Source organism: Sparus aurata, chromosome 3 (genome assembly GCF_900880675.1).
Source record: "Sparus aurata chromosome 3, fSpaAur1.1, whole genome shotgun sequence".
NCBI classification, from domain to species: Eukaryota; Metazoa; Chordata; class Actinopteri; order Spariformes; family Sparidae; genus Sparus; species Sparus aurata.
The window spans coordinates 24,779,840-24,805,302 of NC_044189.1; the positions used below are offsets into that span (position 1 = coordinate 24,779,840).

Consider the following 25,463-nt stretch of genomic DNA (forward strand, 5'->3'; position numbering starts at 1 on the left):
GATTTGTAGCTTGTTTGATAGGTCCATACTTAATAACATATATAACATATATTACTGTATTATATGCTGGTGATCAGCAATTCATGTAGATATTTTCAGTATATATTTAATGACAAAACTTCTTTGAAGACAGTGAGACTTTCTAAGAAGCTCAAGTTTTCTAATTTCAGGCTGAAGTCGCTCCGTCAGTCTAAGCATCATTTACAGGTCCTGCTGGTGCAGACAGTCGATAAATCACAAAATGTCTTCCAGTTATTGCAGCTCAATATTGCGCTTAATGTCAAAATTGGGCTGTTGCTGCTCAGACTTCAGTGTAATGGCTGTTTTTTAATGATGAGACTGAATGTCCTGGATGACAGGCACAATGTGATTTCTCACTCTGGGAGGATTTCTCCATTAAGGATGCCACTTACTCCTGAAAGATGGGCTAATTATGGATGAATTCACACAAACCGAAGAAGTTAAAAAAGAATCGCTTCGACCAAACTTAGAGTGAGCACATTCATATTTAAATTTACCACTAAACCTGGCCCGTATTTGCCTCCTCTGTTTTCTCTCATGCACACTTGCTTTATGTAAACACAGCTCTGTTGGTGCATCACTAACCTCTTCTGATTTGCAAGTTTTTGGATTCCTTTTTGAGTTTGAATTCTGAACCCACACAGCTGAGAGTGACCTCCTACATAATAGGATGCTTTTGAGCACAGACATCTCTCATTCCTCTCATTTGCCTCAGCCTTTGTGCTCTGGCAGAAATAGACTCTTTATTCTTAGACGTGATACAGTATTTGAATCTGTGCGCTGTTAGAGCTGCAATGTTTATAAAGGAGGATTAGAAGCTAATACATAAGGCCGTGCTTCCAAAGTAGAAAGAGAGAAAATAACTGAGTCAAATGAAAATGGTGAAATTGGTATTTGACCATAGAAGCCTTTAGAAAACAGATTCTTCCTTAGAGATTTTTGCTGTCAACGTACCTTATTGCATCACATTGCATTTCACCCAGGAAGCCTTTATTTTTACTCAAGTGTTGGCTGTACACATCATTTCTGAATGTTCATATATAAAAGACCAGTGTGTAGGATTTAGTCCTTGTGTAAGTGAGGTTGCAGATTGCAACCGAGTGAACACCCCTCACCCTCACCGTCACCCTCTGGAGGCTGCTAAAAATGACAAAAACATGAAAGGTCCTCTTTATAGTCGGTCAGTTAGTTTGTACATTCTGGGCTGCTGTAGAAACATGGCAGCCCCGTGGACAAGGACCGACACACTGGACCTTTTAAGAAGTATTCTACAAGAAACAACAAAACTGATGTACTCTGATGAGGTATTTATAGTAACATTCATACTGGAAATACAATGTAGTGACGGTAACAACTGGTATTTGTAAGCCAGAGGATATATTTGTGAATGTGATAGTTACACAGATGCTAACATGTCATCGAGTTAAACATCTAAGAAAAGTTTCACATTCTGACACACTTTGTCCCTTTCTGGTGGGGAGTTGGATGAAAAAAATGCCACAATCATATTTAGCCATTGAAGACAAAGCTTCAGCTAGCAGTCATATAGTTTAGCTTAGCATAAAGACTGGAAGCAGGGGAAACACTCAGCCTGGCCCTGTCCAATGCTCACAAAATCGGTGCCATTTTTTCTTGAAGGTTCCAGTGTTTTTAAACTTTGGCCCTTTATCTACATTTGTTGTTGTGTAAAATGGTTCATACTTAGCAAAAGTTTTGGCGTCGGTCCGGGCAATCGCCTCAGCTGGCAGCCACAACACAGCCGCGACGTAATCCTTTGGGACAACTCTGAGTGTCAAAGTGAGGTTTATCGTCTTTGTAACCAGAATCACAAGTCTCGCTCAAGGAGAAGTCTGGCTCTGAAATCTTGTGTGGGGGGGGTAACCACTTCTTCCTGGCAGTTGCTTTGGATAAACTCCTCTCTCCAACGCTAACTCACATTTCCACTGTCATCTCTCGTACAACTCACCTCTCTCGTAAGATTTCCGTGTGAGACTTCTTCTTGAGCAAGAATTGTGTTTCTGGTACCAAAAGGGATGTTATAATTCAACAAGAAGGTCTATCTCTGTGTGAATCATTTCCTTAATGTAGACAGAAGCCTAGTGTAACAAACTCAGCCTGTCAGGGACAAAATTAGCACTTTTTATAGACCTGACTTTGACAGTTGCCCTAAAGGATTATGATGCAGCCAATTAATCTGTGTCACAGCTGCCAGCTGGACTGGATTTATTCCAAAATCTTTGTTAAGTCTGAATCATTTACACACCAAAACATCTAAATAAGGCCCAGACTTTTAAATGTTGGAATACCCTTTAACTTGTTATAGCTAGCAAGTTAAATCTGTACACAAAGCAAAAGCTATAAAGGGATAATATGCCACTTTAGGCAAGCTATTTTTCAGTCTTTGTGGTAAGCTCAACTAACCGGCTGACAGCTATAGATTTATATTAACAGAGTGAAATAAGAGTGGTATTAATCTTCTAATCTAACTCTCCTACACATCACAAGACTCTAGATACTGGGGCTACTGTAAGATAGAGATCAGTATTATCAGAGCAGTCACCACGTCTGATGACAACATTAAATACATCTGCCACATGAAAACCTGTATTGTCTCTAATCATTCAAACTAATGACCGTACAAGCCTTTGACTCCATTGTGAGCACATCCTGTCAGTGTTTATACTGCGACCAGCCTTTAACGGTGCACTTGTGTTTACAGCACTAAAACAAGCACACAAAGACAGATGAGGTCATTTTATATACAAATGTTTAATGAATAACAAAAAGATGGCAGTGAACATTTACACACATTGCTGATGGTCTGCTTCCAGATGAATTATAAAAAACAAACCTCCACTTTTCCTCTTGGATACTGTGCCTGAGTCCTCCTACTCTTGGGTGGGACACAAACGCAGCTCTAAAGCTATAAATACAATTCACAGGTTTTGGCAAACTATCCATCACGCTAGCGGTTTGTTGGCGTCGACTGCTCTATATGACAATAAACTATTGTAACATCCATTTGGAATAAAATAAAAAAAAACTGGCTCACGGTGCCAACCAGGCAGATAGAAAAAAGCTCGACAGGCAGCTCAGTTTGCTCAAGTGTAAGGCTCTGAAGCGCTGCAACACTGGCATGGTTAATTAGCTCCACACCACTACTATTGTACAGATGGGTGACTGCGGTCCTTGAGAGCTGCACCAATTTAGTAAGACCTCTCTTTAGTCAGGCACTCCTTTAGACAGTGAAGAGACTCCTCAGAGTAAAGTCCTTGTTACACTTGATGTGAGTGTTGAAGCTCTGGGGCGCGGCGCCTCGGCTCTCCTCTTCATTGTGTTGCTAAGGACAAAACTGGTTTTCCACAATTGTCTACTGCTGGCTTCTGGTAATGGGTTTTAGTTACGGAGCATGACGAATCACTTCTACGGCCACTTCTTTGTGTGTGATTGTGTTCTCAAGTCTTATTTGTTCATTGGTGTTGCATGCTTAAGGCATCACGGTCCCTTGTGACAGAGATCGGGTCATCTCTGTGTGGACAAAGTAGGTCTTCAGGTCTCCTTTGCCCTTCACGTTTATGATGCCACGACATGAACACATGTAGCCTAGTGTTGATAAAATACCACTCGTCTCCTCTGTTACCTGGACAGAAAAAAAACACAAGTAGAGTAAGAAGTTTACAGGCATGCTGGAGGTCATTCCCCTGTAGTTTTGTAAGACAGCTCACCTGTATTTTTCCCAGCACACCAGTGGTCTCCATCCTACTGGCCACGTTCACACTGTTTCCCCAGATGTCATACTGAGGTTTCTGGGCACCAATAACTCCTGCAATAACTGGCCCATGGTTTATCCCTGAAAAACAAAAACAAATCACATGGCTTTAACTTCACAGCTCTTCAAATTGTATTAAAGCTCATATTTGTGCTGTGAAGAAATGTTCTCACCGATTCTGAGTCTGAAGTCGTTGAAGGAGTGTTTGTTGATGACATCCAGCTTCCCCACAAGAGCAAAGGCAAACTCCACCATGGTGCCGATGTGCATGTACTGTCGGTCATGTTCCTGAGGGAAATGCAAGGCGGGAGGAAAAAAGTTAAAAGGAGCTATCTGACCCATGTTTATATATGTCATATTTAAAGCAATAATTTGGAGGGACTCTGATCACCGTGATTGACAACCTCAATTTCATGCAGTGAATTACTATTATTGCTTTTATCTTTCAGAACTTAAACTTGCATATTGTATATTTATAGCTTTGGATGCACTGTGAGGAACACTGTGTCTTTTCAGTTTTGTACTGCAAATCAATACACTTTTCACGGTTGAGCAACCATAATAGCCCCTGACAGACATGTGAGGCTTGGAGCTCTTCACATTGTGAAGTGAAGTGACACAGCATTTGAAGATTTTGGAAGTATTTTTGTTTTCATCTCACCAAAGCCAAATAGATTTGTAGGGGCTGTGCTCATTGTAATTCTTATTGTTTGCTGTGAACATTTACATGTCAACCTAATAAATCTCCTACCTTCAGCGGTGACAGAGTGTTACTTCCAACGCCAACGAACACATCATTAACTACAGTGACTTACTATGTCGAGGTTGCGTTAATAAAAGCCCCAATCAGGAATGACACATTGTGCAGGAGCTGGATGCTATCAGGTAAAGTTAGCGGCTCTGTCCTTGGTCTTATTGGACCCGAGCATATAAGAGAGTGCTCCAATTCCCAAATTCATTACAGCCCTTTCTCTTATAAAATAAAATAGTGTATGTATTTTTTGAACCAGAGTTAGCATTCAAATAAATCTGCGTGTGAAAGCTGTAATTTCAAAATGGATGATTGAGAAACCTGCTTCTGTGTGAAATCAAACACACATAGCTGAGGGTGTCACTTTGTGTTGGAAAGTGGTGGGGACAAAAGAGCCTGGATGAATAGACATTCCTTAAATGGTTTTCAACAAGAGCCATTTTAGGCAATGTTATGGAAGGATCATGTCAAAGTAGATATAATAAATAAATAACAGAAGGTTATAAAAGGATGTAATTAAGGCTAGTCCAGTGTTGACAATATGAAAATACTCGGCATAAAACGTTGGCCATCTACATGCATCAGATCGACAGCTCGCACCATGTGAACTGAACAATGCTTATATCACATCGACCACAGAGCACCGGTGTATTTCAGTCAGCCACTTGATAACCATGTATATTCCACTCAGCTAGTCGGACTAGCTTTGCATCGAGCCGACAGAGACCCAACACTGTGCGGCAAAACCCGAGCCGGAGGACTGTGTGTTTACATCAGCACGGACTGGTGCAATAACTCTGTCCTAGTCTCCAAGTCAGTTCATGCCCAGAAAATCCACAGCCACTTCAGAGACAGCAGAGACAAACGGCAGCTGTTGCAGGGCATCCAAGCCATCTCCAACTACAGGACAACAACCCTGGCCTGTGACAGTAATGCCTCCCTGCCTGATGCGCTGAATCTGTTCTACGCCCGGTTTGAAGAAGAAAACGATGTGGTGGCGAGGAAGAACACCCCTCCTCCCGGCGAACAAGTGCTACGTCTGACCAAGGCTGAGGTGAGAAGGATCCTACAAAGTCAACCCGCATAAGGCTGCTGGCCCAGACAACATTCCTGGGAGTGTGCTCAAAGGATGTGCAGACCATCTGGCAGATGTTCTCACAGACATCTGTAACATCTCCCTGAGTATTGCCACCGTCTCATCGTGCTTTAAAACCACCACCATTATTCCTGCGCCCAAAAAGTCACCTGTGTCCTGCCTCAACGACCACCGCCCCATCGCACTCACCCCTACCATCATGAAGTGCTTTGAGAGACTGATCCTGAGGCACATAAAGAACCTTCTGCCTCCCACCCTAGACCCCCTGCAGTTCACATATCGAACCAACCGCTCCACCGATGACGCCATCACCACCACCCTCCACCTAGCACTCACCCATCTGGACAAAAAAGACACTTACGTCAGAATGCTGTTCATAGACTTCAGTTGAGCATTCAACCAAATCATCCCCCAGCACCTGACTAGGAAGCTGAGTTTGCTGGGCCTGAACACATCCCTCTGCAACTGGATCCTGGACTTTCTGATGGGGAGACCTCAGACAGTCCGGATCAGAAATAAGATCTCCAGCACCACCACGCTGAGCACAGGGGCACCTCAAGGCTGTGTGCTCGGTCCACTGCTGTTCACACTCCTGACCCATGACTGCACAGCTCTACACGACTCGAACCACATCATCAAGTTCCCCGACGATACGACCGTGGTGGGTCTCATTGACAAGAATGATGAGTCATCATACAGAGAGGAGGTGGAACAACTGATAACTTGGTGCAAAGTCAACAACCTATCCCTTAACATAGACAAAACCAAAGAGATGGTTGTTGACTTCCGGAGAGCACAGAGGGACCACGAGCCACTGAACATCCATGGCTCCCCAGTAGAGATCGTGAAGAACACAAAATTCCTCAGTGTCCACCTGGCGGAGAACTTAACCTGGTCCCTAAACACCAGCTCCACTGTGAAGAAAAGCCAGCAGAGGAAAGCCCACCCCCCAACCCCCATTCTCAACACTTTCTATAGAGGGACTTTAGAGAGCCTCCTGGGTAGCTGCACCACTGCCTGGTTCGTAAACTGCACAACACTGGAACACAAGAACCTGCAGCGAGTGGTGAGGATGGCTGAAAAGATCATGGGAGTCACTCTCCCCTCCATCCCAGACATTTACACCACACGCTGTATCTGTAAGGCAACCAGCATTGTGAAAGACCCCACCCACCCCTCACATAGACTTTTCTCTCCCCTACCATCTGGCAGAAGGTACCGTAGCACACGGTCCGTCACTACCAGACTACAAATCAGCTTCTTCCCCCAGGCCATACGGCTCCTCAAGGCTCAGAGACTGAACTGATCACCTCTGTTGCCCTTTTGTATGCTGTCCTATGTCGCTGTTTTGTATTTGTCTAATGCACTATTGCACCTCATGTAAATAGTAAATAATAATAATAACATTAATCATCGTACAGTCATTTTATAAAGCATTTTTGGACTTGAGAGCAGTTAAATGCACTATTTAAAAAAAAAAGAAGCATTTGGTTATTGTTGTATTTTGTTTGTTTGCACTGTTTGTTTCTTGTGAAATGATATTTCATTGCACCTTGTACTGTGTATATGGCTGGAATGGCAATAAACCCCTCTTGAATCTTAAATCTTAAATAATCAACATCACTGGCCTAAATACTGACAAAGAAGTGAAGTGAATAGATAATAAATCAACCTCACCCAGATATGGTAAACGTATACACATTTCTTACTCAAGTAGATGTTCAGATACATGTGTGAAAAAGATTCTGGTAAATGTACTGATTCAACTTCAAGTAGAGGATCTGAAATGCTGTCAAAGTGTCAGAGTTAAAATCACTCTGAAGGAAATTGCTACTGGCCATTACTGTGCAAGTAGTCTACTGGAAATTTCTTGGACCCAGAAATTGTGTTTCCTATAAACTTTTATTATTGAAATGTAATCTATAGGCCTAGTGGATGAAATTCAACTTGGTTGCTAAGAGTTGCATGTTGGGCAATTTGCGTAATTAGCATAATGAGCTAATTAAGGGGAGACACTACAGGTGAATAATAGGGACATTTTTTTTTAACTAATATTAATGACCATGAAACTTCCCCAGTTAATTACTTACATTAAGACAATTATTTTTTGTATTATGAGTTTTCTGAAATTGTATGTTTGAATATGCAAATGATGCATTATCTAATTAAATATGTGCCAATTTGCATACATTTCCAGAACATAAATTCAAACATTGGATAAAACCAGGTTCAAAGTTCTTGTTTCATTTTGTTGACATATTATAGCCAAAGGTTTTTTGGGGAATTTTGGATATCTCTTTTTATCACTCCATAGATCAGAAAATACTGTCAACAGCCATAAATAAACAAATTTTGCCCTGTTTTTTGGAATTAAATCTTATATAAATTTAGGCTACGAATGATATATGAACAAACCCCTCTGTCAATATCTTCATAATATATCATGGTCATATATATTAGTTAAAAAAATGTCCCTATTCTTCACCTATAGTGTCTCCCCTTAATTAGCTCATTATGCTAATTACTCAAATTGCCCAACATGCAACTTTTAGTAACCAAGCTTAATCTCATTTGCTAAACCTATAGATGACATTTTAATAATAAAAGTTAATAGGAAACAACATTTCTGGGTTTAGTATGGGCCATATAGGGGTTTCCAGTAGAATAAAGGCTAACTGAACCTCATGTAAATTTAAAGGTAGAATTGGTTGGGTTTGTCCTGAGTTGTTCTTGAACCCATCAGAAAGAAAGTTGATGGTTGAGTCTCATTCCCAGGATGTCAAATACTGTCAGTTTGTGTTGGTATTGCAGCCTGAGCACAGAAAGACTAAACTAACAAGTCCGTTCTGAAATTGTAAGGAGAGGAAAGATAGTTGACGTTGTACAAGAAATGAAAAAGTTGTCAGAAAATAAAAACTCAAATACAGATGCCTGATAAATCTACTACACTACTATGATAAATCTAAGTACAGTCACATACCAATATTTGTACTTGGCTACTTCTCACCTCTGACCAGCACACCTTTTTAACATTACAGAATGCAGTTCACAAGAGTTCATGAGTCAAATGTCTCTGTGACAATTGTGGCGATGTATTCAAACTAGTGTAGTAATGAATCACTGATGCCTTAATGCTACATGTGGCATTTTTACGACACAGCCCACACAAATGTCCAAATGTATTTGGACAGCAATTAATACTTCTTAAGCCTCATTCTGTTTTATTAACATTGATGAAAAATGACAAGTTGATTGGAAATGAGCTCAGGCTGCCAAAGCTGTTCTGGCACTCTGAAATGAGGTGAGAAGACTCTTGTTTTTTGCCGGATTTTTGATTATCAGATATGAGCTCTAATAGTCGGTTTGTCACTTTGTATCCAATGTGAAGGAGACCTTAAACACTCTGTAGCTGGTCTGCTCGTGTGTGTGCAAGTGTGTGAAAAATGTGGGCATGTGTGTAAAAAGCGTGCCTGTGTGCCCTCTGGTCCCAGTGTCACATTGAGTCCAGTAGCAGCCATGTAGGTGCTACCGATGGTCTTTATCTTCTCCACGCCGCTGAACTTCGGTTTGGACAGCAGCTGAGGACAGATGAAGGACACAGGATGTAACGTACACAGGAGCAGGAAATCTCTCTAACAACTACTGGCAGTATTTATGCTGCTGTTTTAAAGCATAACCTTCCAGTGTGCCTGCTTCTCAAAAAATCAGTAGGACATTATTTTTTCACATCTTCAGACAGCCGAGATTATCAGTGAGAGGAGTTTACCTCATCAAAGTCCGCTATGATCTCGTTGAGAAGACGGAGGCACTCCAGTCCTTCCTTATTGACATCAGACTCTGTATAAAACTCTTTGAAGTCTGGGATGGAGGCGAACATCACACACACCGACTCGTATGACTGATGATAAAGGTCCTGATAACAAGCAAGAAGAAGATATAAAAGTTTGATGTGTTGCATTGATCAGGCGCTAGGGAAGGAAAGTAAAAAAAAAAAAGAAACAGATGGTCTTCAGAGAGAAGATATATGAGCTGAGTACCGAACTCTGAACAATGACACTGACTCTTTAAATATATAAAATGAAACTTTAATCATCTCTGGGAGGGGTCAGTGCAGCAGCAAAATAGTACCAGCATTCATCATTGGACACACAGAGCGGAAGACAGATGTAATAATGGAGGAAATGAGGGTACGGAGTGTGAAGGAACACGTACAGCACTGGAACAAATTAAGTAGAAATACAGGAATGGAAAGTGTGTTAGGCGAGTAGGCTACATCAATTACAGCATGTGTGCAGGGACAACATGCAACAGCAGCAGAGCATAATAAGGCAGTCCAGAAAACAAAACAGTATGCTGACAAAAGAGTATTTATATGAAATTTATTTACACAAATTTGTTTCCTGCAGTATAATTTAGAAGGGCAGCAATGAACATATTATTCATTTTTTATGTGTATTATCTGATTTACGGTAGCCCAGAAAGGACAAGCTAAACACTGACTCTAGCGAAGGCCTTTGGCATTTTTTACAGGCACCATAGGGAGGGGTGAGGCAAGAAATGTTCAGTTGGTTGCAATCTGCAACCACATACTGCCCGATGCCACTAAATTCTACACACTGGACCTTTAAATAAGGAAGGTCAATACCACAGCAGCCATTTAGCTTAGCTTAGCACCAACACTGGAAACAGAGACCGCCAACCTCGCTCTGTCCAAAAGTAACAAGACCTTACACATTCATCTTGTCACTGTTTCCCTACGCTTGTGAAAGGCTTGGGTACACATGTTTGGCAGGGGATTTCGGTTCCTCCATAATAATAAAAGACAGGAAATCTCACTTTTAATAACAAATAACGCATGAAAGCAGAGGTCCACAGTTCAACATCAATTCACCTCATTTTTCCAGTTGCGTCCCAGGAAGTGTTCAGCGACATGTGCAGGCAAAACGTTCTCCAGCAGAACCCGGTTGAGGTTCTCCATGGTTTCGATCTCCTCGCACTCCCTCTTGAACTTGTCCCTCCACAGGAAGTCCAACCTACAGTAATATTCATTCTGTTACAGAAGGACACAGAGTAAAGAGACACCTGTGTCATTTAAACCCCGGAAGCACTCTGGTCCAAAGCTACAGGCCATAGAAGAAACCAAAAGAATCAAGAAGACATACTGACTGGAAAGTTGTAATTTCCATGAAGCAATAGATCAGTTCTGACATTTGCTTACGACTGGAGGTTGATCAGAGAAGCGAGTCAGCCTCCTGTGAAGTAGTCCTGCGGCTACAAACATTTGTCCTGATAGCCGAGTGTTTCTCACAGATAGACTACCTTGCATTCTGCTCTAATCTTTGCCACTAAATTGTGCAGGATTCTGGGGAAACATAACCAAGTGAAACTGAAGGGCTTGCTTGATATTCATAGAAAATTAATGTCCCAATAACGCAACAATAAAACAGTTTGCGACGCTCCGCTCTCACTGTTCAAGGAAATGGTAAGCAGGCAGAAGTGATTTGCATAAAAGATAGCCACTGCTCCTTCTTTTTCATGTTTTGGTTATTAATGCTAGAAGGACTTTTCTTTCTACATCCCAGGAGTGCGCGTGCCTCAGACAGCGTCCCCTGAACTCACCATCATTATGCGCGTATATATTTGAAAGCTCCAGGCTACCTGTGGGCCGACCCCTGCATTGTGTGAATGGATGTGTGTGTGTGTGTGTGTTGGGGTTAGTATCCTGTGAGATATGTCATTTATGTAGGCAGCAGTCTGCATGATGTATGTGCATACTGAATACTTTCCCCCTCGAGATTAAAGAACGGTGCCAATTTAGAGGCTTTCAACAGTGTAGGCCCATGCTGCTCTGTGCTGAGATCTGGTGCTTCAGTGTTGATTGCTTGAGGCTGAAATAGAAATACAGACTTCCAGCCCTCTAAGGAACCATTTGTGTATGTATACATATGTGCATGTCCAGGGAGAGGAACGGTACCTCCAAGAGTACAGAAAGTAGGCCAGAGGAAATGCAGCTCATTCCAGATGCGGCTGAGAAACCAGCTAACAAGCCTGTAAATGAGCTTTTCTCCATCATGCATCTGTTCTTGAGGGATGAATTACAGATGCCTTCGTTCTCCTAACCTGCTTTCCCCTCCCTCTGACTAAATGGTTTGAAATTGGCTCATTAGGGTTGACGATGGAAATTCTTGCAAGGCAAATGTATTAATAGCAGACTAAAAGCATCTAAAATGGAGGCCTTTTGCTCTCATATCCGACACAGATCTATGTACTTCTGGGTCAACAGCCTCAGATGACGCCACTGAACACCTTTTGACCTGTTTCCAGCATTTTTTTCATGTTAATTGATTAATCATGTTACCTTACTAATTTATACCCAAATTGCATCCGGAACGGCGAACCAAATCAGTCCTGAAAGAACTTGATAAAAGTGCAGGCCATAATAAGCTTTGACAGTTACAAAGAGTTCACCACAACAAAGTTATGTTTCCATAACAAATGCTCCCCTCCCTCCTGGCGACAGTGCCCCAGAATAAGAACAACACATGGAGCTGTTTGAACCAATTGTGGCTCTCAGGGGAGCCCCAGTTTCTGGTACAGAACCTCTTCTGGGAGAATTTCTGTCCTGAACATCTGCTCTGGGGTCAGATCTGACGGATGGCACCCCGAAAAAGATAAAAAATGCACACTAAAATGTGTGTCAGCCGAGTTTTGTCTCTATGTGAAGTGAGACATAGAGGAGATGGAAGCTGTTGGCCTGACTGACTGCTTCATCACTGCAGGAATGTCCCTCTAAACAAGTGTTTTGATCTGTGAACACACTGAACTGAATCCTAAAACATGGATTCACTTGCTTCCAAATTTAATTCTGGAGAGCAGTGATAATTAACTGCACTGGTATCAAGTGTCATTAAAAAAAACCTCCTCACACAGAGATTGTTCAGTAACAAGGCCAGATAAGAGAGTAAAGATACATAAAGTTATAATTATATGTAGCTGTTCAGTAGTGACATCTATTGAGGTCATTGTGGTAGCTAATATAAGTTGACTGACCTGCCTGGCTAACACCAGTAAAGTGATGAAGAAGATAAAAAGAGACACAGAGCCCATCGTCTTCAGATCCTTCAGTACTCCTGGTCTGCACAGAGAGAGATAATACAATTAGCACAATGATAGTTGTCAAGTATGAAAGTCTGGTCATATTGTAGAATTAACAAATACAATAATAAAACAGAACCAACAATGATTGCATCCTACTAACAGGTATTGTCTGCGTAGCCAAAGCCTGATATATCTTATTTGTGGTTCCACTGAGCTCCATTGTTGTCCAGGAACCACTAAAAACAGATAAGTGACCCGCACTGTTACATGGTTGTTGTAGTTTACCTTGACTCGAACCAATGTATACTGCCCGGTGCCATAAATCCTAAGTAGTGTATAACTTGTTTATCAGTTCACAGCTGAAAATTGCTGTTTGAGCAACCTTTGCTAAAAACGACAGTTCCCAGCTGTGATGGAAAAGGGAGTCATACCTATGATACCTTTAAAGATAAATAATTGAATGGTAATCCAAATTGTTCGATATCAAATAAATAAAAAATACATTACATGTTTAATCATCAATTCATTATACATTTATTTCATAATGGCATGGTTTAGTTTCATTGCAGCACTATCTCGCATGCATATCTAGTATTTTTTCACATGTACTTCCCCCAGCACTTAGTATTTATTACATTTGGATGTGCATTATTTTAAAATCTTTTTGCATACCGGCATTGCCCTACATAAAACTTTAATTTCATTACACATTTTATTTCATAAAGTCACTTTCATGACTCACCTTTCAGGCAATCACGTGTCCCCTGATACCAAAAGTTAGCCAGTTAGCTCCTGTTAACTAAACAGAGTCAGCCCAGGATCAGCAGATGTGTTCAGTAAACAGAAGGAGATGTTTCTCAATCGGTGTGCTGTGTACTTTCAGTGTAAAGTGCTTTTAGCCGGTCCTTTGGCATTGTTGTTACTTAAGTTAGCTTTCTAGATGGGTAGATATGTATGTATAGGTCTGTGGCATGAGCTTATTGAGCTCACTAGGCAAGAGACAGGGGACATGTGATTGGCTTAAAGTTGTTCCATAAATCATCTTTTCATTTGCATATTATTTAATACACATATTATGTGTTTTCTGTGTTTTCTGCTGTCTTTTGCTCTGTTTCTCTCATGTGTTCCCTTTGTTTCTCCCCAGTCTGCTTCCCTCCACACCTGCTCTGCATCCCCTTCAAAAGCCCAGCCCTGTTCCCAGTGTCCTTCACAGCCTATCAGCTCCTTACATTATCCACAACTCTTTCCCCTCACCTGTTTCTCGGCTGCTCTCTTCCTGCACCTCATCCCCTCGTTAGTTTAGCTTGTATTAAAGTCCAGTATTTATTTCAGTCTTTGTTGAGAGATTTGATGCTTTTTGCTTGATCCTGCTGTCCAATTATCTGGTTCCCATTGTTTATTTTGAACACAACTAATCTGCTGGCCTGCTGTCTCTTGCATTAGGATTCACCTGCTTGTGTTGTCAGAGTGACAAATTGAGCTATAGTCTGAGTGCCACAGATGGGGAAGAGAAGTCAAAAAGTATTAAGAGACTAAGCAACACACTGTTTTGATATTTCTATGGCACTCGTTTACATGAGAAAAATAAAGCTATGATATTTTAGGCCTCCCCTGACAGCCTTTATAATCAAATATAATTTGTTGTCATTAAAAAGGCATAGCATCATTGCCATAAAGAACTGTGCATGACGACACTCAAGCAGTCATATTGTTTACTAGGATCAATTTCTACTCTGCACTGTATTTAAATTAGACAGAATCCTTACTGTATTTTAGCTACGAACACATTCAAAACAGTAAACGTCCCATTCAAATTACAAGAGGGGTTGAAAAAAAATCTTCTTGATGACCTATACATGTAAGACTTAAAGAAGATTGTTCTGTACTGTTTGAGTGGATCATATGTTGGCATGCATCAACTTGCTGATACGTAAAGTCAGTTAACCCAGCTGTTGCAAGCCATGCCAAGATATCTGAAGTGTAAATAGATGTATTACAAGAAACAAAAAATATTAGACAGTCCCGGTCTATTTTCTTTTCATTTAATAATGTATAATATTCTTATTCATATGCATCAGTGCTTTGGAAACAATAATATACTCCTCATGCTAATGAAGTCAAGGTAAGAAAGAGAAATAAAGAGAGAAATATGAGGGATGGAAAAAGTATTTCTTCACCAGCCTTTCTCGGAAATCTTTTTGCGTAATGGGATTTTTTCAGTAGTGACACTCCTGCTGTCACTCAAATGTGAGAAATGAATTCAGCTCCACCATCAAAACCTGCTGTATCTCATTCTGCCACACATCGTCCTCCTCTCCAGGGGTTACACTTAATCGACAGTCATATGGGTATTGCTATCTCAGCTCAACTGATGCAAGCAGGCTTCAGTGTCAGAGGGGGGTGGAATCTTTCAAACAGATAGTATTGACCTCAAGTGGGCTTAATAGTTCTTCCATTAATGCCTTATATAGAGAGGAGAGTGTGTGTGTGAGTTAACAGGTACCTATTCAGTGTATCGGTGGGGTACGGTGCTTTGCTAAATCCATCCAGCAGGGAGGCGTGCGTCTGGAGGATGATGATGTTGTAGATCACCACGGCAACGAGCATCACTACCATCTTCAGCTCATAGTTGATCCTCAGGAACACAGAGCAGGACACCAGGCCCAGTATACAGCAGTAGATAAAGTACTGGAGACAGACATTTAGAATGGTTGTGTAAGGCCTCGATGCTTGTATGAATAAACAGGGGAGTGAATGAAAGCTTCGAGCTCTGGCAATTCCCCCATATAGTATGTCTGACAAAGGGGCACCACTAATGACTAAAACACGAATCTTAAAAAAATGGATGTTACAAGCTTATTCGATCTAAAACAGCTATACCAAAGTTTCATTTTAAAACTGGAATTAACTGACATAAGTACCTCTTTGAATATTTTTTTCTTTCATAGGAAAGAGACACATTTCTATGTCCACACCACCATGTGGGCATAATATGTCTATTTAAAGTTAAAGAATGCTGGGTACATGTCATTTAAGTTGTTTTTTGGTTACCGGTGGTCAGTAATTGGATTTACATGACAACATATTTACCCCTTTTCAGGCCATGTTTGCTAACCTCACACTATTATACTTACTGGCAGATAAAACTTGTGTTTTAGTCCTGTGTTTCCTCCCTCGTACTCTGACAGGCTGTCGTTAGTTAGATTCACAGGTGGAGTAGTTATAAGGACCTCAGGTGGAGTAGTTGCTTGGCTGTCCTCTGTGGATCCTCCGGGATCCTCCACAAAGAACTAACGAGCAGAACAGAAAGGATTGAGGGCAAAAAGTTTAAGCCATGGCTCCTCTGTCATGGCATCCAGAACTGATAATCACTACCATTTTCCTAGAAGATATATTACTTAGTTCAACAGTGTGAGACTTGATCATGTTTTGATAATGTGGACAAAATACTAAAAGTTAGATGTGGTTCAGCCATACACTCGTTAAGTGACGACTTTCCATTTTTGACACCAATAATATATAGATCATATTTACAACTAAACCACATGAGCTGTGGAGATTAAATTAACTTTTGATACAGTTATCTTTTATCTAAGTTACCCTGCTGATGCATGTGAATCCATTAGTATCACAAGTATGTAAGACATGACAAGGACAAGCAGAAGGGAACAAATGTTGATGACATTGAACATATAGGCCTCTGAATATAATGTGAATATATTCCTGTTTGGGCATCTTAACAGGATACCTGACAACACTAAATTGTTGTCTAAGTGTGGTACCCAGGGTGTCTCATTATGTCTCATGCAATTATTAATAAGAGTAATTATGACATAGTTTTAAAGCCTTGTTATAATAACAACCACGTCATCTTAATCTGTAACTGGTTTCTCACCATATTGAAGACGGCCATCACCAGTATGAGAGCAGTCGTCGTCATGGTGAGGACCAATCGCAGCCAGGGATTATTGGTGACAATGATGCGAGAGGAAGTGGGGAACCAGGTCAGGGAGCAGAGGGAGCCCTTCCTTCCCTGCTGAGGATGCAAAGAAACAGAAGGAGTGATTAGAACAGAAGGAAGAAAAGTGGATGGAGCCATAATAGTATACAGTATACAACTATTCTGTATATATGACTATATATTTATACAAACATACACAGAGATTCTCTGCTTGATGGTTGCAGTGGCGCTTTTTACTTAGCAACAGCTAAGCACATTTCATCTTGAAAAGAGATTGTCCAAGAATTGAGTTTGATAACGATAACCATTTTATGCACTTTCACAGATGAACAGAGAACTTTATTTAACTATAATATGCTCCATTAATAATAACTTATAACACAAACCCAGCACCTGGAGGTCAAGCGCGCGCACACACACACACACACACACACACACACACACACACACACACACACACACACACAATGAAAATGTTAAACACGGCTCATGGTTTATCTCTAAATTGACTGCCCTTTAACAGTGAGCACAACAGCTTTTATTATTCACCTATAAATTGCTGTTTCATGATCACTGGCTCTCTGTTCTTATTGAAGCAGTGTATGATTCCGATATCTGGGTCAGTTTTATTGATAACTCTCCGTGACCCACTTACTGGCTGATGATACTCTCTTGAGAAGCAATAAGGAAGAAAAAGGGGTCTTAGGGGTGCAATCTGTTATTGACTATCCATAAAACACATGTCACAGGAAGCTTGTAATTAACACCCATCCCTCCACTTGCGTTGGATAACAAGCAACAGCAGTGAGCTGATGGATGAAGGAGAATAAACGGTAAATCAGCTCATATAAACCTCCTACAGAGCGGCTGCTAGGCTTCTATGAGACATGCCATTGTTGAGTCGTGTTGCTGTTACAGAAGAACCAGTCCAGACAGAGAACCAACAGAGCTTCTGCATGTTTTGTTTGTTACATGGCTGCTGTCTGCAGACTGGGAATACATACATTTGTGGAGACTGTGGTAACTTTCCCACACTGGGGCACCAGTATATCAACCAACAATTACTCTTTTGCAAGAGGTGAAGGAGGGAGCAGGCTGAACAATAGAACAATTAGGACCAAAATGTATGGATTCATGACCAATACAATCTGACATGGTGTTAGTGTTGGTTCCTGGAACATCATAATTGATGTTGCTCAAGGACCAGGATCACTGATATCGACATGTTTTAGCAATGTCATCCAGTTAAAAATACACACATGGGAGAATCTAGTGTTTCATTGTCTTCCTAAATCCTACCAAGTGTTTTGTTGCCTAAACCTAACTGAACAGCAGCATAAAATGAAAAAAAAAAAAACTTCGAAAAAAATAATAATAACATAACAGGTGAACAGTACTATCATGTCTTCCAGACAGGATCCAAACCCTAGTATCCTGAGTGAATGTCCTATTTTGAACCCAATCAACCATGACAGCTTGCTCTAGATAAAGTTTTCATTGGTGTTTTGTAATTAAAAACGATGGTCCTGGAGCAACATTAATTGTGATATTTCAGGAACAACACCAAAACAACAGTATCAGTCATAAGCTTGTCAGTAGTGTGTTTAACCACTCAGACTGCCTGAGGGGGGAGACTACAGACCCGTAATGCAGATCTAAGTTGCCGGCAGCTCTGCAGGAAACTTTATAAAGTGTTCAGAAGGGTGTGTGTTCATCAACCTTGAGGAAAATTATTGTTTCGTCAGCATTAGAGCATCACAGCACCATGTGTGTACAGGATTTCTATAATAAAAAAAAAAAAAGAAAAGGCGCTTTCCGTTTTTTTGTCTCTAACACACATTTGGCAAAGGCGCATGCATGCATGCATGCAGGTGTGTGTGTATTCAATAATAAAATTCATACAAACCCACCAGAATATGACCAGCAAAGCAAAGCAGCAGGATCAAAGCCAATAGCAGGAATGCCAGGCCAAAGGAGATCCCCAGCACAGCAGTTCTGAAACACACACACACACACACACACACACACACACACACACACACACACACATTATTCTAAACCCTCTTGGCACCTCTCGGCCCTCTGCAGCTCCATTCAGGGCAATAAATGTAATGAAGGTTCTAATGTATTCTATCTCAGACCTGCAATCCATTTACATTAAGCAGCAGAACTGCAGACTGTACAGCAGCATACTGTCTGTGTCTCCTATTCAGTTATGTTCATGTATCACTTTTCCTAAGGAGGAACAGAGCATGGCTGATTTAAGGCTGCCTGCAATAAAACAGATGATGTCACGTCTAAATGTGCGGAGCAATGCCACGACAAACAGAGCCAAGATAAAGAGAGTGAAAGAGGGAGGGGTGAATCAGACAATCAATGGCCTCTCAGATGCTGAATTACACCTTTGGCTCCCAGTGGCAGTAAATTAGCATGACTGTGAATTTCTCTCCTCGCCATTAAAGAGACGACACACTTTGATTCACCTGATCTATAATCACTAGCAGACATGGTGCCCTTTCATCTCCATCTGCTCTTTAGCATTCTGCCTCTTGCCCCCCTGTCTCTTTCATTTCAGCGCCGTCCTGTTGATGAGACAGCTGGCGTCAAATGGCTTTTTCACATCAACCCGCTTGCCACAGCTGGAGTTTGCTGATGCTACGGGGACTGTGCAGTGTGAATCCTGAGAAGGGCTGCAGACTTACTTGGGCAAGACGAGGACCTGCACTATGAATATACAGCAGAATATGAGGCAGGCACAGGTGATGTAGTACTTGAAGGCTGGCAATGTTGTGGATCTGTACTGTTGAGACAAGAGAAGGAAAAATCTTGGAAAACTGGGGACGACCTCATGAGGATGTGTAGTGCCGCAGCAGGAAAACATGATTAGGCAAAGTGAAATTAACACTGAGCATGCAGTAAGTAAAAATATACCAGCCTTATATGTGAAATGAAGCAGTCAAACAAGAATCTATTGCTGACAGTCTGTGCCTGATAAGGTTGTTCAGCCTCTTGTTTCACTGACAACTATACAATCCCATTGATTTGTTTCCCCCGTGAACAATGCTGGCTGGTGGTTTGTATGCATTTGCCTACCTCTTTCTCAAGAGCTTTGTTGTGAAAGAACAATGAGATCCGCTGGATGTCCTCAGACTTGAGCCACTGTCTGGAGACACAAGCCGAGCAGACAGATTCAGAAAATATAGAGGCATCTGGGTTGTGTCATTATGTTATCTGAAAACTATTCTGTTACCCCTCATGGTGCTGTAATGAGCCAAATGTATTTGTACCAATTGGAATGTAACATTACTGTTTTTAGAATAGAATAGAATAGAATCACTTTACTGATCCCAGACTGGGAAATTATTTTAATCTTTTATTTCTTAAACTTATCCCTATTTCATGATTTTATAAAATCTACGACAACGCCTGATTTTTTATTGAAGTAAAGCCGTAGAGCTTTTTCTTGTGTCCTTAATAGAGTAGATGGCTGCTGATTCTTACTCAATTTGGGTGAATTATACTAAAAAATGCTATTTGCTATTTCTTATGTAAAATGTACCATGAATACTAAGGAAAGCAAGGGAAATGACTTTAATTTACTAATATTGTTAATAAGCAGTTGATAATATTGCACTGTCACATCTTTAAACAAGATTAAACTGCACCTTATGTTCCATCTATCCATCTATCTATCTATCTATCTATCTATCTATCTATGCTAAAACTAATTGATTTTGGGCTACATTAATCTGTGACTCCTGACTTAGTTGGACGACATTACCTTCTTTTACAGGCTGACCTCTTGAAGATGTTTCTTCTAACTTGATGTGTCTACTGTTCAGTGGATTGTTATCTGAAGTGACAGTGCATGAGCTGTAATTGTGAAGAGTGATATAATGCTTACTTCTGTGAGTTGATGCCATCGATGGTGCGAATCATTCGCTCATTGAGTTCTTCTTCAAACCTCCTCCTTTGAGATTTGGACCTGGGGTGGAAGAGAGGGGAGGTCAGATTTAAAAAACGAAGACAGAGTTGTGAAAATAGATTGATTACAAATGCATTATTACTCCTAACTCACCTTTCTCGTCTCTGGAAGTGGTACTGCCCCATTGGAACATCCTGAAACAGGATTCAGACCCTCATCTATTAATGACCAATATCTGTGTTAATGTTTGAAAGACAGAAAAGTGCTGCATTGTACTTACAGTTGTGTTGATCTTGCCATTGTCTGTGGTCATGCTGTCTCGATGGTGGAGGTTAGCGAAGGGCTTGGCAGCGCCCCAAGACTCCAGGTATCGCGTCATTCTGACAGACGCTCTCATCTTCCCGCCGTCTAGAGAGGGACGAGAGCGCACGCCCAACAGAGGGCTGTGCCTCTCAGTCTGGGAAAAACAACAGGAACAAAGAAGCTCAACCCAGAACTGTATGTACGTTTGCTTAACAGCCATCACTGTGGTCATATCCGATAATAATGTGATAAAGTAGCACTTACAAAAGATAATAAAACAGACAGAAGGACCCCATAAGTGTACATGGTGTACATAACAAACTCCAATGTTTACATCTGCAAACTTTTATTCCTGACCAAGCCGAACAGAAGTTCATGCTCACACTCACATAGTGTGTGTTAACGTAAAAAGACTGGATTCTCTGGTAAGAGTGGCCAACTGACAGCTCTTAACATCTGTGACCTTCCAGTCATTGTTTAAAGCTACTTAAACCACTTTCAGCGAGTGATGCGGCCCTCCCTTTATTTTGCCTTGTACACTGAGTGCGTCGCTCTAATAACACCACTTACTGCTGACAGAAATACTACCCTGCACTGAACTGTGCATCAGTGATAGTCAAAGTTTTTTGGTTTTTTTTCTTTTACTTTTTGAGAAAGTAAACCTAGAAGGATTTTTCACACCATGTTCCTCTGGTGATTGATTTCAAGTATTCACCCAACACGGCGCCTAAGCCTATCAGAATTGGAAAAGACGCTGTCGATAAAGGCGGTGTTCATTTCCCATGGCTGCACTGAACAGCTCTGACAGTGACAATCAATGACAATGACAGTGAAGATGACACCTCCTGCGACCCATCCTCCATATTTGGCCTTGATCCACTTAGGGGATTCTTGAAAATGTCAGTGAGCAACCACAGCCTTTTTCCAATGTCTGATAGGAAATTGAAAATCTTCATTGCAGTAAGTGGAGGAGACAGAGCAGCAACCTGCCATATGTTGTAGACAACTCCTATAAGGTCAGGTATGTTATACTGTAAGAAAACAAGTCACTGCAGTTTATATACCCAGAGGCTCAGCTTTGGTCTAAAACTGTTGGTTTAGTTAATTACTGTTGGGCTGCCTGGAGCCAGACTAAATTAGATTTCTCTACTCAAGTGTTGCTACTCTGCATTCCCAAATGAGATACCGTAAAAATCAAGAAAAAGTCAGCTGAAGACAGGCAGCTGATAATACGCTGCTTGTGTGATTGCCAACATAACCTCTCATTTAGTAGAGTTACAACAGCAGATTGTGAAAACATGTCGCCGGCTGATAAAGTGTGTTGAAATATGTTATATATGATATGTTTTTAAAGTCTGTAGATGACCTCTTCTCCATTTCAGATTCTGACAGATGATAATTATCCCAATGTATCAAATTAAAGTGATGTGGTGACTTTAGCTACCAATCCTTATTCAAAAGGAACAAGCAGACTAAAGGGAGCCAAAGGACTGGATTTGGAGGAATCAAAGCTGAAAAGACCCCGTGGCTTGGCATGTTAGTTACTGATGGCATTTTAAAAACATTAACTGAAGGCCTTCATTCTTCAGAAGAGAGATGCTACCAACAACCCTGAAGTCTATGAAGCAGGCAGATAGTAAAAACAGGATGCCTGAAGGAAGAAGGTCTTGGTGCAGATATTTTAGGAGGAGGCTGCATCTTAGCCATGTCATGGAGGGATTAGGAAGGCAGAGGGGTGTTTTTTGTTTGCCAAGCCAAAAACACTGAGCATGTACTGGATGCCAACAACATATTCTATATAAAGACTTTCTTGGCAGAAAGTTCACAGAAGAGACAGATCTCATAAAGTTCGTGAAGCTGTTGAAAGGAAGAGCTGCACTACATCGCAGGCCACTAACAACACCTCAAGCAGTAAAAAGGGAGCTCAGTGGAGCAATTGACAGAACACCGGCCCAGATTTGTTAATCTGATAATACACTGTCATTGGTTCACCAAACAATCTAATTATTTTCGGATACTTGACATTCTCAGGTTGTTCAGCTGCCTACTGTGCTCCTGGCAGGATGAAAAGGTGGCGTGGGATTTTTTTGAGTAAACCTGACCTGCACATCAAAAAGTTTACAGAGCTGTGGTGCTAAAATACCCCTTCGTATTTTTACTTCCATGCTCATTATATCATCATGACCACAAACACACACACTGTAAGCAGATACTTCATCAATACAACAACACACATACAGTACACAAAACAGAAACCTACCCGAATACACTATAAGAAGCGCAGCGGCAGCAGGACACTAAAGAGTGGGGAACATGGCGAGGACTTGCTTTTTTCGTTTAGTGACTCATGACTTTACTGAAGGGTGGGCCATGTATCAAGTCTTGTTTTGTTTTGTTTTTTTGTTATTTTGTGTCGTGCTGTTTCTCTGCTGTTACGCTCGAATGCACTTCACTTGATTTTTTTTATGTTCCTCGACAAGAAGAATTGTAACTTTTAACAGTATGGGCAGCACCAGTGCAACAAGGAATTCTGAATGAGAGAAAAATAGATTCAACAAAAAATATCAAGGTGCAAATTAAAGAGCCTACAGCCAGGCTAGTGAGTCTGTGGGGCTGTTTAGACTAGGTGGTGTCACGATTCTCCAAATCCACAATTTGATTTGACTTTGATTTTTAAGGTCACCATTGGAATTCATTTTTGATAAAGAGCGGCTGTAGCTCGGGAGGTAGAGCGGGTCGTCTAGTTGTTGGAAGGTTGCTGGTTCAGATCCAGCTGTAAGTTGAAGTGTCCTTGAGCAAGATACTGAACAAATTGCTCCTGATGAACAGTTGGCGCCTTGCATGACAGCCTCCGCCATCAGTGTATGAATGTGTGTGTGAATGGGTGAATATGGCAAGTATTGTAAAGCGCTTTGAGCGTTGAGTACACTTGAAAAGAGCTATTAAAAGGCAAGACCGTTTAAAATACTTCTCAAACATACCCTCTAAGTGACAAGTGGCCACATATCTGCTTTTTCTTGCGTTCGAACATCCTATTCAATGATGCTTTCTGTATGTGAATGTGTAAACCCATGCCACACTTTCTATGAAGCCCATTCTTATAACGCATTATGATGCAATCATAATACGGTTATAATAAAGTTATAATGATTTATAATTGGTGTTATAATTACTTATACATGTTCATGATGTGTTATAATAACAATTATAAACAGATTATAATGTTTTTTTTATAATGTTTTATAAGGGTTCAACCATCATAATGTATCATAAAGTATTCTAACTTATCTCTCATGAACGCATTATAATCACTATTATTATACTTTATAACGTGATTATAATTCATTATAAGTGTTATGTCAAATAATGGCCGTATGAGAGGGTATAATGCTTAAACAGTGGTTATAAACCATTATAAGTGGTCATTGGATGCTTTTAATAAAGTGAGGACACTCTGGTGGCATCCAATGACCGCTTATAATAGTTTATAACCACTGTTTATTATACCCTCTCATACGGCCATTATTTGACATAACACTTATAATGAATTATAATCACGTTATAAAGTATAATAATAGTGATTATAATGCGTTCATGAGAGATTAGTTATAATACTTTATGATACATTATGATGCTCAAACCCTTATAAAACATCATTAAAAAAACATTATAATCTGTTTATAATTATTGTAACACATCATGAACATGTATAAGTAATTATAACACCAATTATAAATCATTATAACAGTATTATGATCGCATCATAATGCGTTATAAGAATGGGCTTCATAGAAAGTGTTACCCAGGGATGTTATCTAACCTTGGGGTTGATGACAAGGAAGGTGACCACTCCATGCTCCTTCAGGTAGGAGTCTCGGCTCTGTCCATTTCCAGGCTCCACCTTATATGAGCCCTTCAAGTGTTCCAAAGTCACAGAGGAGATATGGACCCTCCTGAGGACAGATGATGAGGGGTTAAGTGCGTGCGTCATTGTGGTGGTATCATCAGGTCTATTAAACATATTGTTTACTTCCCAGCTCTATAACAGCACTAACCTGCAATTCTCCTTTGTTGTTATCTTACAAACAGTGACTGATGAGTGATGGGGATGAGAAAGTGTTTTTTTTTCAGTGGGCATATTTTTCAGATACCTTTCAGCAGCATAAGAGGAGACAAACCATTAGCAGTCCAGCGAGACAACGTGGAGGCTCTAGAGAGCTTATTTTCAGTGTAGCACACTACGTATATCCACCAGCCAATTTTCCCATGCTTGTTACAGTGCTTGGATGGCAAACCTAATGGCCACATAACAAATTTTGAGCTGATCAAATTAGGTCAAATGAGGTGGCTGTATTAGAACGAATGTATCCAATGTTCTGTGTCAGAGTGAAAACCTTTGCTTTTCCGGATGCAAAACAAGTTGGTATGGAGAAGGAAGAAGTGATTCATATAGTTCATTTATATATAATATTTTTAGCTGAGTGTTGTGTTTGTTTGCTTGTTCATGGTGCTTCTGCAACACATCTTTATGTTGTTCCC

The 25,463-nt window shown here is 40.7% G+C and overlaps 1 protein-coding gene across 3 annotated transcripts in view; it reads right to left on the minus strand.

Moving 5' to 3' along the window:
- Window positions 1-1,313: 1,313 nt before the first annotated feature.
- adcy2b (adenylate cyclase 2b (brain)) overlaps window positions 1,314-25,463 on the minus strand; it is a 52,045-nt gene continuing 27,895 nt past the window's right edge. Inside the window, exons 9-25 of one of the 3 annotated variants that reach the window (XM_030412571.1) lie at window positions 24,745-24,877; window positions 20,902-21,078; window positions 20,775-20,815; window positions 20,601-20,681; window positions 19,790-19,859; window positions 19,399-19,496; window positions 18,607-18,691; window positions 16,631-16,771; window positions 15,870-16,025; window positions 15,239-15,423; window positions 12,688-12,772; window positions 10,529-10,687; window positions 9,404-9,550; window positions 9,108-9,215; window positions 3,964-4,078; window positions 3,747-3,871; window positions 1,314-3,661 (exon numbers count right to left, since the gene is read on the minus strand). In XM_030412571.1, the coding sequence (XP_030268431.1) occupies window positions 3,509-3,661; window positions 3,747-3,871; window positions 3,964-4,078; window positions 9,108-9,215; window positions 9,404-9,550; window positions 10,529-10,687; window positions 12,688-12,772; window positions 15,239-15,423; window positions 15,870-16,025; window positions 16,631-16,771; window positions 18,607-18,691; window positions 19,399-19,496; window positions 19,790-19,859; window positions 20,601-20,681; window positions 20,775-20,815; window positions 20,902-21,078; window positions 24,745-24,877 (2,059 nt within the window). In that variant the 3' untranslated portion in view covers window positions 1,314-3,508. The remainder of the gene's footprint in view (window positions 3,662-3,746; window positions 3,872-3,963; window positions 4,079-9,107; window positions 9,216-9,403; window positions 9,551-10,528; window positions 10,688-12,687; window positions 12,773-15,238; window positions 15,424-15,869; window positions 16,026-16,630; window positions 16,772-18,606; window positions 18,692-19,398; window positions 19,497-19,789; window positions 19,860-20,600; window positions 20,682-20,774; window positions 20,816-20,901; window positions 21,079-24,744; window positions 24,878-25,463) is intronic. The other 2 variants (XM_030412573.1, XM_030412572.1) reach the window with 2 other exon arrangements.